Below are 15380 nucleotides of genomic sequence, written 5' to 3'. Positions count from 1 at the left end.
AAAACTGACTTGTTTATGGAGACAGGAACCAACTCGGATAGCCAAGGATGGTCCTGGTACAATCAGCGCTAATCAAGAGATACGAGTCCCACAGACCAAACACAGTGGCCGCCTTGTCAAGGACGTTCGAGGAGATCGTAAACCATGTCTGTTTCTTGAATCCAAATGCTGCCTGTCGACTGAAGCTTTCTGCGCAGCAAGCAGTGCAGTCAGTCCTATAATCAGAGCAAGCCTCAGAGGCACACACTGGGATCCATAGCAATCTTCCCTATCGCAGTTGGCAATGAAGTCGCTTTGCATTGGAAAAGTACTGGAACATATAAATCAGACACATTCCAAAGCCATAGTTTAAGCACAACTCTTAGCCAAGGAGGCAAAAAATGTAGAACTGAATCACTCTACATTTTATCTCCAAAGGTTAAACGTTGAATTCAAAGCTGTACAGAAAATCCTATAAGTGGGACAAATTGTCCTCAAATGCACAACATTTATTAGATTGTATAAAACACAATGCACTGGAGGTACTCAACGGGTCAGACAGCATCTGTGGAAGGAATGGATAAGCGACATCTCGGGTCAGGGCCCTTCTTCAGACTGTTTGTAGCAGGGGAGAGAAAGCAGGAAGAGAGGTGGGGTTGGGAAAAGCCTGGCAATTGATAGGTGGAAAATAGACATAAATAGCTGGAGTAACTCAATGGATCAGACACCATCTCTGGGGAATCTCCATTTACAATGGAGATGCTATCTGACCTGCTGAGTTACTCCAGCTTTTTGCGTCTATCATCGGTTTAAACCAGCATCTGCAGTTCCTTCCAACACAATTAATAGTTGGATCCAGGTGACGGGGGTTTGACTGGCAGTAGGTGGACAAAGGTTAGATGAAAAGGAGGCACAATGGTGTCAGATAAGGAGAAAATAGTGAAAAGGAAAGCCACTGGCAGTGAGGTGGACAAAGGATCGATGTAAAGGAGACACAATGGTGTCAGATGAGGAGAGACGAGTAGTGAAACGGAAAGCCAGAGTTGGGCTACTTAGTACGTCTTCCCAGAGGCCAAATTTCATGTTTTCAGACCAATAACAAAGGCACACAATTCTGTTGAACAAAATTAGCGACAAAACACAGAATTCTGAACACAAGAGAAATTCCACCCCCACCAGGATTCAAAATTCTATACGCTGTAAAGGTTTGCCCTGGTCTGTTACCTTGGCTTGATAACTGGAGGAGGAAAGTAATGGGAGAACTCAAAGTTTCTCGCAACCAGACAAAGAACAGAAACTGCTATAATGAAAGGTCACTTGTGAAAATATCCTTCCAAAACTCATTACTGGAATTTCCAGTTTAATGAAGTTAGAGTGAAATGCTGTTTTACTTCAAAATGAATTTAGAGGAAATGCTGTTTTACTTCAAAAGCTCAGTTCCTTGGCACCCTACCTGCCGTCAGTAATATGTTAGTGCACTGGATAGTGGAACTGGTCAGAAGAAAGCTGTAGTTTTTTTGTTTAAAGATATAGCATGGAAACCGGCTCCTCAGCCCACCAAGCCATAAATCGATCGTCTGTTCACACGAGTTCTATATTATCCCACCCACTCCATACACATTAAGGCCAATTAACCTACAATCCCGCACGTCTTTGGGATGTGTGAAGGAACCAGTGCATCCGGACGAAATCAAATGGAGAACGTGAAAAAATCCGCAAGTTCGGCACCCGACGTCAGGATCGAACCGGGGTTTCTGGTGCAGTGAGACAGTGGATCTACCAGCTGCACCACTGTGCCGACCCTGGATGTAAATCGATGCACTTGAAGACTTCCCCCATATGAAAGCCTTTTGAGAGGCTCTGAATGAAGAACAGGCAGGCACAACTTCAGGCTAAGTCAAAGCAGGCGAGAGAAACATGTTGCAGTGATTTAAAATCAGAAAGGACATAAGTCGGGGTTACTGCAAAGCTACTGAATCTAAGGCAGCAGCATTTCTTTCTCTCTCTCTCCTTTCAACAGAATGAGCCCACATCATCACCTGTACAAACATTTGTGTAAAATTACCACAGGATTTTTGTTTTGAGGGAGATGCAGTGTCAGTAAAATTCATCCTTTTCATGCATTTGGAATGTACATCAAAGCCCCTTGTAAAATCCTTGGGACTTTTTCTTGCGCGTCATTCTTCCGTGACTGAACACCAAAACATTCCACGGCAGGAGCAGCAAGAACCACTTCAAGGATTCAGCACGACATTGGGAGAAATGCACAAAAAACTAATTTTGTGCTGACCTCTGTGCACAGTTTTCCAGTCTGCACATGCCAGCAATACAAAGTTTGGCTCCAGGAACAAAGCCTTAAAAATGAGCCCCCTATTTTGTGGAATCAGAAGATGATGACTCCAAAATAGCTCTGCACCTAAACCAGACTAGCAGTCCCAATATAACCCCGAGGGACTGTTATACTGAAGGTCAGACACATCAAACAGATCCCAAAACACTTACTTTAAAGACTAGAAGAGTTAGACTGGTCTTAATCAGGCTCACTAAAACAAGATTATATGGTTATATTACACTGCTGTGGTCAAATTGGATGCTATATTTTCTATATAACTTAAGTTCAGAGGTTCTCTGATGGCTGTAGATATTCTAGGAAGTGTCATAGTCCCATCATCTAAAATTACATGTCTTTCTTTTAACTATTGAATTTAGTCACCAACACGGAATCTCAAGGGAGTTTTCATTGTTGCCATGAACAATCAAGATATATTATACTCTAGATGTCACAAAACAGATGACTGGAGGATCACTTCGAACTCCCCTCAGTGATGGCCACTCGTTCTCAGGGTACAAAGTGGAATGGTCATCACAAAGTTAAAAACTAGATAATCCGTGACAATCAGAGCACCCCAGCTCCACAGCTTTTATAGCCATCCTATGCTTAAAAGAGAAACAGGCTACAATTTACATGGCACCTTTCATGTTCATGTCAACCCAAGGAGCACTACAACACATTAAATCTAGAGTAATATAGAAAACATTGCATCTTGAAAGACATTTGGACAGGTACATGGATAGGAAAGAAGGGTGTGGGCAAAATGCAGCAAATTGGACTAGTTTTAGTGGGGCATCTTGGTCAGCATGGACAAGCTACGGGTCATTCTTTCTGCTCCCCGCTCTCGTCTGGTAGAAGGTACAGAAGCCTGAAAGAGCAACCCAGATTCAGGAACAGCTTCTTTGCGTCTGTTATCGGCTTCTGAACGGTACTTCCATAAGCTAGGGTGCAGTCCCATTCATCTCTACCTCATTGCAGACATTGGACTTTTTCTATGGAATTGACGGGCTACAATGCCGAGAACTATATTCTGCACTCTATTTTCCCCTTTGCTCCACCTATTGCACTTGCGTTTGGCTTAATTGTATTTATGTATATTATGTATATTATCTGATCTGATTGGATAGCATGCAAAACAAAGCTCTTCACTGTACCTCAGTAAATGTGACAATAATAAACATAAATTTAAGCTGGGCCGGAGGGCCTGTTTCCTTGACTCTAAATTGTACACAGCTAGTCCCCACAATTAACCAGGACATTGGTCACAACATCCAAACTCTCAAAATCATACTGTGTGATCTCCTGCAGTGTGTTGATTACATCGTCAAATGCTGGTCAGCGCAACAGTTCCTAAGAACTCTCATGGCCTGAGTTTCTGTTGTCATCTGACTAATTGTCTATTTTTTCACAAATAAATCACTTTTATAACTCGTTCAAAAGGGAACTGCAGATGCTGGAATATCGAGGTACACAAAATTGCTGGGGAAACTCAGCGGGTGCAGCAGCATCTATGGAGCGAAGGAAATAGGCGACGTTTCGGGCCGAAACCCTTCTTCAGACTGAATCAATGATTCCGTCTGAAGAAGGGTTTCGGCCCGAAACGTTGCCTATTTCCTTCGCTCCATAGATGCTGCTGCACCCGCTGAGTTTCCCCAGCAATTTTGTGTACCTCACTTTTATAACTCAGTGGATTTTGAAATGGGTTGCTAATCCAGTCTCAAACTTGAATAATGTACCTTCTTGATCATTTGGTTTCTTTCTTTCTCAGGAGGAATCAATGATTCACAATTTATCAAACCTTTTAACTCACTCAATCCAAACTAGGTGCTATTTGCAAAATATCTTGATTTTAAGTATACAAAGGCAACAGCTGCAGTTACATTCAAGAGTATTTTTAGTGAGCTATATGAATTGTAAATCACCTCCATCCCAAATTCATTTTTTTTTTACATTTCTCCCTCTAATCCACAAGCAGATTATGTTACTGTCCTGGAGGAAACTAGCTAATTCAGCACCTCCGAGTGATTCAAAGTTTAGGGCGTCTTGGCCTATGAAGATGGAAGCTTTCACCCCTCTGCCAACAGGTCAGAACTGTTAATACACTGCACACCTTTATATAACTCTCGTGCCGGGAAGCAGTAGCATGTAGCAAAGTATGCCGTACACTGGCAAATTTCAGGCAGTATGCACTACAATATAGTGCAGCGTGCTTTTCACAGAATATCAGTTTAGAGAAAATAATTGACGCTTTACAGAGAACCCTATTGCATAGGACCAGGCCCTTCGGCCCACAATGTCTGTGCTGAACACGATGCTGTTAAATTAATCTCCACCCATGATCGTTCCTCTGGTTTCACAACTCACGGGTTCTTTAGTCCTTTTGTCTCACATCTTCGGTTTTAGTCTCTGGCCTTTGTTCCAGCCATCCGCCTGACAGGGGGTGGCTGCAGATCTTGGTCGTCAGAGGCATGACTGGCAGTGCGGGGGGGGTGGGGGGTGGGGGGGGGGGGGGGGGGTTGAGGGACCTATTTGGAGATGATCAAAAGATCAGACTGTAGGAATGCAGAGATCTAATTCTTGCAAAGTTGGAGAAAATTACAAAACTAGGCAAAGGAGCAGAGGAACTCAGAAGATAATCGAGAATACCCTCCTGATTCTGATATTGTTACTTTGCACACTGCCTAATTAAACATTTGGAAACAACGCAACTCCAACCAATCTTTCAAAGATCACCTTCAAATTAGCAGGCATTTTGATCAGTTCGTACACTGTGACAAATAACTGAGCCTACACTGTCCCTCGAGCTAGCTCTGCCTGATCTCTGAGTTCATGCTTGGTCTTCACCGCTCTCCTACCTTATTACCATTTCCTCCATTTCTCTTGGAGCATAAAAATCTGTCACTCTCACTCTTCAATATAAACTAACCATGGAGCATTCACTGGCCTCCTAGAAAAGAATTCCAGAGTCATAACACAGAGTGAAATCATTTCTCAGCCCTAGTCCTAAATATTATTTAGGACGGCACGGTGGTACAGTGGTAGAGTCATTGCCTTACCGCAACAGAGACCCGTCTTCAATCCTGACTACGGGTGCTGTCTGTACAGAGTTTGTACATTCTCCCCTTGACAGCATGGGTTTTCCCTGGATACTCCGATGGCATCTCACACTCCAAAGACGTACAGGTCTGTAGGTTAATTGGCTTTGGTAAATATTGTAAATTGTCCCTATAGGATTGTGTTAGTGAACGGGGATCGCTGGTCGGTGCGGACTCGGTGGGCCGAAGGGCCTGCTTCCTGTATCTATAAGATTAAGAACTAAACTAAAACTAAAAATGATGCTGATAACCCTACAAATACAGAAGGTAAAGCAAGTGGCTGCAGCAATACAAAGCCTTAGTTTTCCATGGGCTCCGCAGGGAATACTAATCCAACGAATAGTCGCCTATCGGGTTTGTTACCCATTGGCTTCAGATCACTGTGGCAGACGAATGTTTCAGTATTCAGTATTCCAATTCCTTCTAAAAATGTCAACTCAGGTTTCATTTACACTACGACTGCAGAGTCAGTGCTCAATAGTTTCACTTTGCACAGGCATTTGGTTGCAGCATAAACATGGTGGGACTCAGGAGCTCCTCCGTGTGTAGCCTAGACCTAGATCACAGAAGTCAGCTAAAGCTTCATAAGGTCATAAGTGATAGGAGCAGATATTAGGCCATTCGCCCCATCAAGTCTACTCCGCTATTCAATCATGGCCGATCTATCTCTCCCTCCTAGCCCCATTTTCCTGCCTTCTCCCCATAACCTCTGACAACGCACTAATCAAGAATCTATCTATCTATCTCTGCCTTAAAATTATCCATTGACTTGGCCTCCACAGCCTTTTGTGGCAAAGAATTCCACAGATTCACTACCCTCTGACTAAATAAATTCCTCCTCATCTCTTTCCTAAAGGAACGTCCTTTGATTCTGAGGCTATGACCTTTTGTCCTAGATTCTCCCACTAGTGGAAACATCCTCTCCACATTCACTCTATCCAAGCCTTTCACTATTCGGTAAATTTCAATGAGGTTCAATAAGCTTCAACTCCACTGCCACAAACGTAGCATCAGCAGTAAAAACATTTCGCACACGACATCTGTAGCCCCAATTATCCAATATTGTTACTCAATCATTACCATTAAACAGATAAAGTAGATAAAATAATATTTATTTGAAAACATGGTAATTTGTTGAAACTGCCCACTTGGTCATCAAATCAGCAACATACGGCAATCAGGTATTGCAATGCGGCTGTCTGTTAAACTGCTCTCACTAACTAAGTAAAAGTAAAAATAAAATTTAAGCAAAAAAAACAAAACGGTCAAACCAAAATACAATGGGAAAAAATGATGAATCAGTTGGCCCTAGCTTTGGAAATATAAGCTGACACAACATTTGCTTTCAAGGATGGGTGAGAGGATCAAAGTCTCCCCTTCAAAATCCTAGTGTAAATGTGAGGGAGTTTAACAGAACGGTTGCAGGAAAGGATCAGACTTGGAGCCAACTGACTACTTTTTATTGATACTGACTTTTTACATAAAAGCAAAATTCCAGAAGTAAAGGATAATCAACGAACACTCTGAACTGGAACAATATGCCTTCCAAATAAATAGACACCAGTCAGCGTGGCAGAGTTGCAGACAAGAATGAATCCCGCCAGCATTTCCATTCTTTTAAGCACGAGAACATCTGTGCATTCTCGACTGCCTACAGTCTATTCTGCTTTAACAAGAAACACTCAATACAGCACACAGGCATGAAAGCTGATCAACCAGCTGTCACTTAAACCAATCCAACTTTACACAGAGCATTGCAAGGTGAAATGAACTGCATGAAAGAATGCAAGGGCATATTTATCAAACTACCACAGATCCCACACAATTGCTCAATGCTTCAAAGCTACAATTAACCCCTTCATTGTGAGCCACTGCTTGTGAAATGCTGTAGAATGGAATTCATGGCAAGGTTGTACCGTGTTCAAATAAATTAGCACGTCTGAACGTGCAACCTCCAATCTTTGGCCAGTCTAATTTACAAACATATAAACAAGCGTAAAAATCACAACTATTCAATGAAGTTCCAACACTTTACTATATCAGCATCTGAATAATGTGTGCACAATACAGGAAAATATATGTTTCTTGTGCAACACTAGATCACAAAGACATGTGCTTAATTCTTGCTGTGATTTTCAGGTCATGCTGTCAGCTGTCATTTTTGGCTTTGTGAGTCCTGTGGAGGCTGCATCCATTCATTCAAATTAGTGTTAATGAGTCACCAGCTTGTTTCCAGTGGGGATTTTATTAAGTAAAATGTGGAGTGGTGGGACTACTTTCACAATACAACTGTCGGATGTGAAATGTTCTCATTGCCATCGCGTAAATGCAATGGAACAATGGAGTCTAAACGATAAACACAAAGTGCTGGTGTAACTCTTCGGGTCAGGCACCATAGCTGGAGAAAAAGGATGGGTGATGCTTCGGGTTGGGACCCTTCTTCACACCAGAGAGTCTAAACTTGAGTCATCTTCTCCTGATCACCAAGGCACACTTGGATATGGAACTGGAGGAGCTCCTGTTTCCGTGTTTATGCCTCAACCAAATGCTTGTGCAAAGTGAAACACAGCTGTTGTGTGTGCAACTTGCAATGACATATTATTCCCATATTTATCCAATTTCCTTTGAAATCCCATTGCATCTACAACCAACATTGCATCTACACACACACTGCAAATGTTTATCAATCTTTAACTGAAAATGTTTTTCCTTTGGACAGCTTGTCGTTTTACCGATTAACTTAAATGTGTGCCAACCTGTTACTGATCCTTTACGTCATAGGAAACACTTTCTCTTTATCCAAATTCTTCATGACTTTTAGCATCCTGACCAAATCAATTCTAATTACTCAAGTAGAGAGAGAGAGAGAAAATCCCTATGAAATTTTCAATTAGGTAAAAATAAAACCCCACTATTAAATAGTGTAATTTTAAAATAAAGTACAAATTGTGATCCTCAGGTCAACCAACCGACCAAATCCAAAAGAAAGGAACTAACTGTAGATGCTTGAAATCTGATGCAAAATCACAAAGTATTGAATATACTAAGTCTATGTGTATTTATAGAGTTAGCAATTTCGATCAAATAACTTTTTACCAGAATTGAGAAGTTCGAGGAACAAAACAATGGATCTGCGACAGGGCAGAAGTCAGGAGAGATTAAACATTGAAAGGTCACTCATCAGGTCTCTCTACAGATCACCCCGACTTGTAAGTACTTCCAGTGTCACAAATCTTTGAACTCTACAGTATTTACTGTGCATCTACTGTAGAATAATAGCCTTTTAGTAAGAGTATACATTAAAAGTATTTTGCTTCTTTTGTCTCATAAATAGAATTTGCATTTAGCCAATTTAGAATGTGTTTTCACGGTTGTCATGCCACTAGAACATGTGCACATGGCTGAGTTGAGATCGCAGTAATGAACTTCCAAAAGATAAACCAAAAGTTAAGTAAATCCAGAAACGTAAATAAACAAACTGAAAATTGCAGAAACCAGAAACACCAGACACTGTCAGCTCAACACAACAACAATCCTTTATTAGGCACAAAATGCTGAACTCAGCGGGACAGGCAGCATCTCTGGAGAGAAGGAACGGGTGAGTTTCGGGTCGAGACCCTTCTTCAGACTGAGAGTCAGGGGAGAGGGAAACTTGAGATATGGAAGTGTAAGGTGTAAAGTGTAAGATCAAAGCAGATGCTGCTCAAGGAAATGTAGAATGGTTCATTGTTGGCTGAGGGGAATGTGACAATGAGGCATACAGACAATGATCATGGATACCTGACTCTGTCTGAAGAAGGGTCTCAACCCAAAACGTCACCTATTCCTTCTCACCAGAGATACTGCTTGTCCCGCTGAGTTCTCCTGCATTTTGTGTCTATCTTCGGTGTAAACCAGCATCTGCAGTTCCTTCCAAAAATAATCCTTTGTTCTTAGTTGCAAATGTTTACCAGCATTTTGTGAAGAGGCCATTTCCTGACTGCAGACTGATCTCACAGTCCTCTCTACTTGGGAAAAGTGTGCAGTTAGGACAGAAGCTGCCTGTAAAATTACCCCTGGAGCAAGTTCCAAAGGAAACTAAGCAGCAAGATGAAAAGCACGGATAAAAGCAAAGAGGTCCTTCTGCAGTTGTACAGGGCCCTCATGAGACCACACCTGGAGTATTGTGCGCAGTTTTGGTCTCCAAATTTGAGGAAGGCCATTCTTGCTATTGAGGGAGTGCAGCGTAGGTTCACAAGGTTAATTCCCGAGATGGCGGGACTGTAACATGTTGATAGAATGGAGCGGCTGGGCTTTTAGAAGGATGAGAGGTGATATTATTGAAACATATAAGATTATTAATGGTTTGGACATGCTGGAGGCAGAATTTACCAATTTACAAACCAAATTCCTCAGTTTTAAACTGTTTTCCCCCTCTAACTCACTTCTAACTCTCCTCCCACTCGGGCTAGAGCCAATCACTGCTTTTTCCCGCTTATCTTTGCCCCTGTTTCTTCAAAATCTACGGGAGCTCTGAGTTTGCCATTTGCTACTTATGTCACCCAATTCATGGTTCCCTGTACAGAATATCCAAAGTGTTGATTCACAGCATTCTACAGGCAGCACAATAAAGAATCATCGTGATTTGGAGGAAGAGGCAGAGAACATAATGCTATTGTCCTTCCCAATTAATACATTTTGGTACTTTCCATCTTTATTTTTTTTTTTAAGTTATTTTGAATTACAAACAGGCTAATGGTGACTAACATTGACATGTTCTTCTTGTTTTTGTAGTAAACCCTCGTTATCATGGACCATGGGGGGGGGGGGGGGGGGGAATGGCACTCGCTATTACTGATAGTCCGCTAAAACCGAATAAGCTATTATCATTGTACAAGTAGTAGAACACTGCAGGTGCTGGTTAATACATAAAAGTGGCAAATATGCTGGAGTAACTCAGCAGGTCAGGCAGCATCTCTGGAGAACGTGGATCGGTGACACTTCGGGACGAGACCCTACTTCAGATTCTGGTTCCGGAATCCAGGTGAGTTGAGCTGCTGGTGGCCGGGGGAGAGGCGGGGATCAGCGCAGTTAATGGTCGCGACCTGTGGACGGCCAAAGTGCAGTTGGGGGACGGCAGTGGCAGGTGGGGCCTGGAAGTGACTGTTGGAGCCGTGTGGGACAGTGATGGCAGCAGAAGGTCCAGCCTGGAAGCGGCACAAGCAGACAATGGTAGGTCAGTCCGCTATAACTGAAACCCGTTAGAACGAAGTCAGTTAAAACAAGGATTTACTGTATTGTAAAACACAATTTCAAAGAGAACCAGCATATCAGGGAGAGAGGAATAAAACATCCAGATATGTGTGGAGCATAAAGTGCTGGAGTAACTTAGCAGGTCAGACGGTATCTCTGGAGAACATGGATAACACGAAGAACTGCAGATGCTGGATTCTTGCATTGAACACAAGGAAATGCAGATGCTGGAATCTTGCGTAAAACACAAGGATCTGCTGACGTTGGAATCTTGTATGGAACAAACAAGGAACTGCAGATATCCACTTCCTCCAGAGTTGCTGACTGGCCTGCTGAGTTACTCCAGCAATTTGTGTGTTATGCAAGATTCCAGCATCTGCAGTACCTTGTGTCATCATCAAGATATGGTTGTATGAAGTAGGTTCAAAGGAGGTAACACCAGCAAGGAACAAGTTGGGACAAGTGTCCCGTTTCTATGCTGTCGATTCTACATAATGTGGGTCTGGTATGCAGACATTTACATTATCCAGAGGCACAAGAGACCGCAGATGCTGGTATCCGGAGCAAAAAACAAATGGCTGGAGGAACTCAGAGTGAAAGGCAGTATCTATGGAGGAAAACGCAAAGGCGATTCGGTCAGGACCCTTTTTCAGGCATTAGCTATCTTAAATGATACATGATTACTTGAATAATAATAATAATAATAATAAATTTTATTTATGGGCACCTTTCAAGAGTCTCAAGGACACCTTACAAAAATTTAGCAGGTAGAGGAAAAACATGTAAGGGGAATGAAATAAATAGTAGAGACATGACTAGTACACAAAGTAAAGGCAGAATTCAATTCAAAACACAATATGAGGCAATTAATGCACAGATGAAAATGGATGGGGACGTGGGGCTAAGGATAGGCAGAGGTGAAGAGATGGGTCTTGAGGCGGGACTGGAAGATGGTGAGGGACACGGAATTGCGGATCAGTTGGGGGAGGGAGTTCCAGAGCCTGGGAGCTGCCCTGGAGAAGGCTCTGTCCCCAAAACTGCGGAGGTTGGACTTGTGGATGGAGAGGAGACCGGCTGATGTGGATCTGAGGGACCGTGAGGGTTGGTAGGGGGAGAGGAGGTCAGTGAGATATGGGGGGGGCAGATGGTGGAGGGCTTTGTAGGTGAATGAATTAGTAGGCTGACTGAATCACAGTTTCAGCCCTCAATAAAAACTGCAAACAACCCAACTTCCCCACAATAGCTTGTCCTTTCAAATTAACCTTAAGAGACTGAGTGTTTCTAAGATCACAGTAGCTAAAGTCAATAAGTAGCGAAGGCACCAATGATCTGATTCCACCCTGTTCATCAGCTCCCTGTATTAGAAAAGGTCATATGGCAAACGTTAATAACTAGCATTGGTCAAAGAGGGTCACCCATCCCAATCACAAAGTAACTACATGGAGAAAGAAGATAGCATCTTCATGAAACTGTGGTCAAGTTTAAAAACTCTGAAATTCCTCTATCCAATTTCCAAAACAGTCCTGTTGACCCCTGACACGTTAACAGAAATAGAGCCCTCACTCTTCATACCACCTCGTCCAACCCAAAACCCTGGCACTGATGGAAAAAAGGCCCCGACTGAAAGACTGATTGATTGATACTTTATTATCATTTTGCATTCCATATACAAAGTATGCAAGGATTCGGGTGCCAACAAAGTAAAGACCCACGTAAACCAGCTCCAAAAATTGGGTTCATGTCTGAAAGGCTTCAAGAGCATCACGTGCCAAAAGTGGATCCATAACCTTCCTCGAATATACACCATCCTAGGCTTCCTTGCATTTAAAGAGGTCAGATGATGAGTGGTGAGATACAAAAACAAACACAGGGCAGATCTATCAGATCTGGAAAGGGAAGACCAGAGTGACATCTGAAAACGTGAGAATTCAGTCAACACCTCAAAAGCTTTAATCTTTTTACAGACAATAGACAGTAGGTGCAAAAGTAGGCCATCCGGCCCTTCGAGCCAGCACCGCCATTCAATGTGGTCATGGTTGATCATCCCCAATCAGTACCCCATTCTTGCCTTCTACCCTTATCCCCTGACTTTAAGAGCCCTATCTAGCTCTGCTGTGTATTCCCTGCAATGTCTAGTTCTATCCCAGGCAAGGGACAATGTAAATTGTATACACAAATCTACACAATCTTACTCCTGTGTTCATTTTCCAAAAAAACACAATTTTTGCACAGAAAATGGAGGGAGGGGGGTGTCTGGAGTGTGGTGGAGCATTTAAGAGGCTTTACACTTTACATACATAGATATGCAGAGAATGGAAGGATACAGATCATGTGCAGGCAGAGGAAATTAATTTAATCTGATATTATGTCTGGCACAGTCATTGTGGGTTGAGTGTCAGAAATCTATGCCAACTGGTAAAAATCTGGTGATTGCAACAACGGACTGATCAAAGATCGGAAGATGAATAAGCAAGCTGTTGCTCTGCTCGGCAAGTCATTGATAAACTGTTTAAATGGAGCCTACACAGTTCAATGCATTCCTATCCAGTGGCACAATGCAAAAGTGCCATTGTCCTGCCTATAACTTTAACCAAACAAATGCACAGCCGAACGGGACGAGGAGCTTCTCAGAAAATCACATACTATAGTTCAGCAATAGCGTTTATATATCACAAAACACTGAGACGATAAAAAGTGAAGATAACAGCAGCTGAAAGCATCGCACAAAACATGCCACAACACGTGTGGTCAATCGAACTTCACACAGCGTGAAAAACAAACATGCTAAGAACAGAATCACTTTCACTCTTGACATTTATCAACGAGCATTCACAACTCGCAGCTTCCCCTACCAAAGTGGTCCATTCGGATAAACATGGTTTATCTAGCGCACCCAGTGTCTCACTAGAAGTCTTTTGGCTCCGATTAACAAGTGGTTCCTCAGAGCTCTGAAGAGAAAACAAAACATATTGAAAAGATTATCTAAAACAGCCTGCAAATTATCTGGAACTGTCTATCATGCATTGCTGATTTGGAACAGCAAGAGTCCATTACAGCTTTAAAGTGTTAATTTACACCAAATGATTATATCACTAATCAAATACAGCATTACCCACACACTAAAATTATAGGGTGGCAAGACAGATTTTTCAGCGCACAGGCTGTTTGGTTAATTGAAAAGCTCTTTAATTTTAATAACGCTCTTTGAATAGGTCTAACTTTGGCAGATTGGCCTCAATTTGGATTGCCTGTGTGCTAAATAAACCCTTTCCAATACTAAGAATATAACAGCTGGCCTGGCAACAACACAAAGGGACAGTTTTTGAAAGGTAGCAGGATTTAGTCAAAAGTTGAAAGCAAACCACAGAGGTTTTCTTGGATTTGTTGAACCAATGATTAATCTATCGTGGATTTTTGTACTACCTACAGAGATATGGGAGATGTACAGTTGCAAGACAATAATCCACCCGTATTGTTATGTTACTGGGTTATTGACCTCTCCCATGCTGTTTCTGTCCTTGGAACAGAGATCCGATAAAGACATTTAAAATCACAAAAGGTACAGAACTGATAGAGAGAAAAAAAACATTCTATTGCGAAGGGGTGAAGAAATATAGACAAAGAATGAAGATTGACAAATAAAAAAAAATCAATCTGACTTGAGATGTCTTTTTACAAACAAGTGGCAAGGGACTCAGATGCATTGAAAGGGCGAGAGCAGACACAACCGATCAGTCTTAAAAAACGAACTGTGCAGTTGAATGAAAAGTGAGTTTCCATGGCCACAATGATGTTCCAAATGACCATGGAAGGTCATGTTTGGACTTTAGAGACATCTAACGTCTAAACATTAGATTTAGACTTTAATCTAAGTCTAAACAAACGGTAACAGGCCCTTCGGTTCCCGAGTCCGAGCCGACCAGTGATCACCAGCTAGCACTCTCCTACACACTAGGGCCAATTTACAATTTTCTTTTACCAAAGCCATTTAGCCTGCAAACCTGCACATTTTTGGAGTGCGGGTGCACCTGGAGAAAACCCACGCGATCACACGGAGAATGTACAAATTCTGTATATATTCATCCTTTATTTGCAATGATGATCCACTGAAATGAATTATGAGTATACTCCCTGAAAATACACAGAAGTCAACAATCTGGTGCATTGTCATCCTGAGAGCAAACAGCACATGTGGTCAGGATCAAACCCAGGTCTCTGGCGCTGTAAGGCAGCAACTCTACCACTGCGCCGTCCCGGTTTTTAAATTTTATACTTAAACCCATCCCTTCATCCCCTTCCCCCCCCCCCGCCACCTGTCCATGTTCACCAGCAATGCTGCCTTTGAGTTACTCCAGTACGTTATGCCTCTTCCTGTGGCTTGGTGTCAAATTGAATAATCGTTCCACATGGTGCAAGTTGATACCGAGAGGAATTTAGCAAGGAAAAGTGAAGTTAAGAGCACATGATTCTAAGCACATTGTAAGCATGATGTTTTGGGTCGAGACCCTTCTTCAGACTGGAGAAGGCTCTCGACCCAAAATGTTACCCATTCCTTCTCTACAGAGATGCTGCCTGTTCCACTGTGTTATTCCAGCTTTTTGTGTTCGGTTTAAACCAGCATCTGCAGTTCCTTCCTACACATTTAATTCTAAGCAATCTTTCTTTCAGCAGCTAGAATAATTAACAACTTGGTCTGATCAACATGCAGCCCTGCCCCGATTAACTAATTAACTGAGCTTATG

General features: G+C 42.3%; 1 protein-coding gene across 6 annotated transcripts in view; it reads right to left on the bottom strand.

Annotated features, from left to right (window-relative positions):
• hipk3 (homeodomain interacting protein kinase 3) overlaps positions 1-15380 on the bottom strand; it is a 155967-nt gene that overhangs the window by 124612 nt on the left and 15975 nt on the right. For 4 of the 6 annotated variants that reach the window (XM_033038802.1, XM_033038805.1, XM_033038803.1 and 1 more), the window contains exon 2: positions 13491-13586. The exons of 1 other annotated variant lie outside the window; for it this stretch is intronic. In XM_033038802.1, the coding sequence (XP_032894693.1) occupies positions 13491-13515 (25 nt within the window). In that variant the 5' untranslated portion in view covers positions 13516-13586. Of the gene's footprint in view, positions 1-10404; positions 10593-13490; positions 13587-15380 lie in introns of all 6 variants that reach the window. One more of the 6 variants, XM_033038806.1, reaches the window with a different exon arrangement.

Source organism: Amblyraja radiata, chromosome 20 (genome assembly GCF_010909765.2).
Source record: "Amblyraja radiata isolate CabotCenter1 chromosome 20, sAmbRad1.1.pri, whole genome shotgun sequence".
Lineage (NCBI taxonomy): Eukaryota > Metazoa > Chordata > Chondrichthyes > Rajiformes > Rajidae > Amblyraja > Amblyraja radiata.
This window is presented reverse-complemented; position numbering and strand designations above follow the sequence as displayed.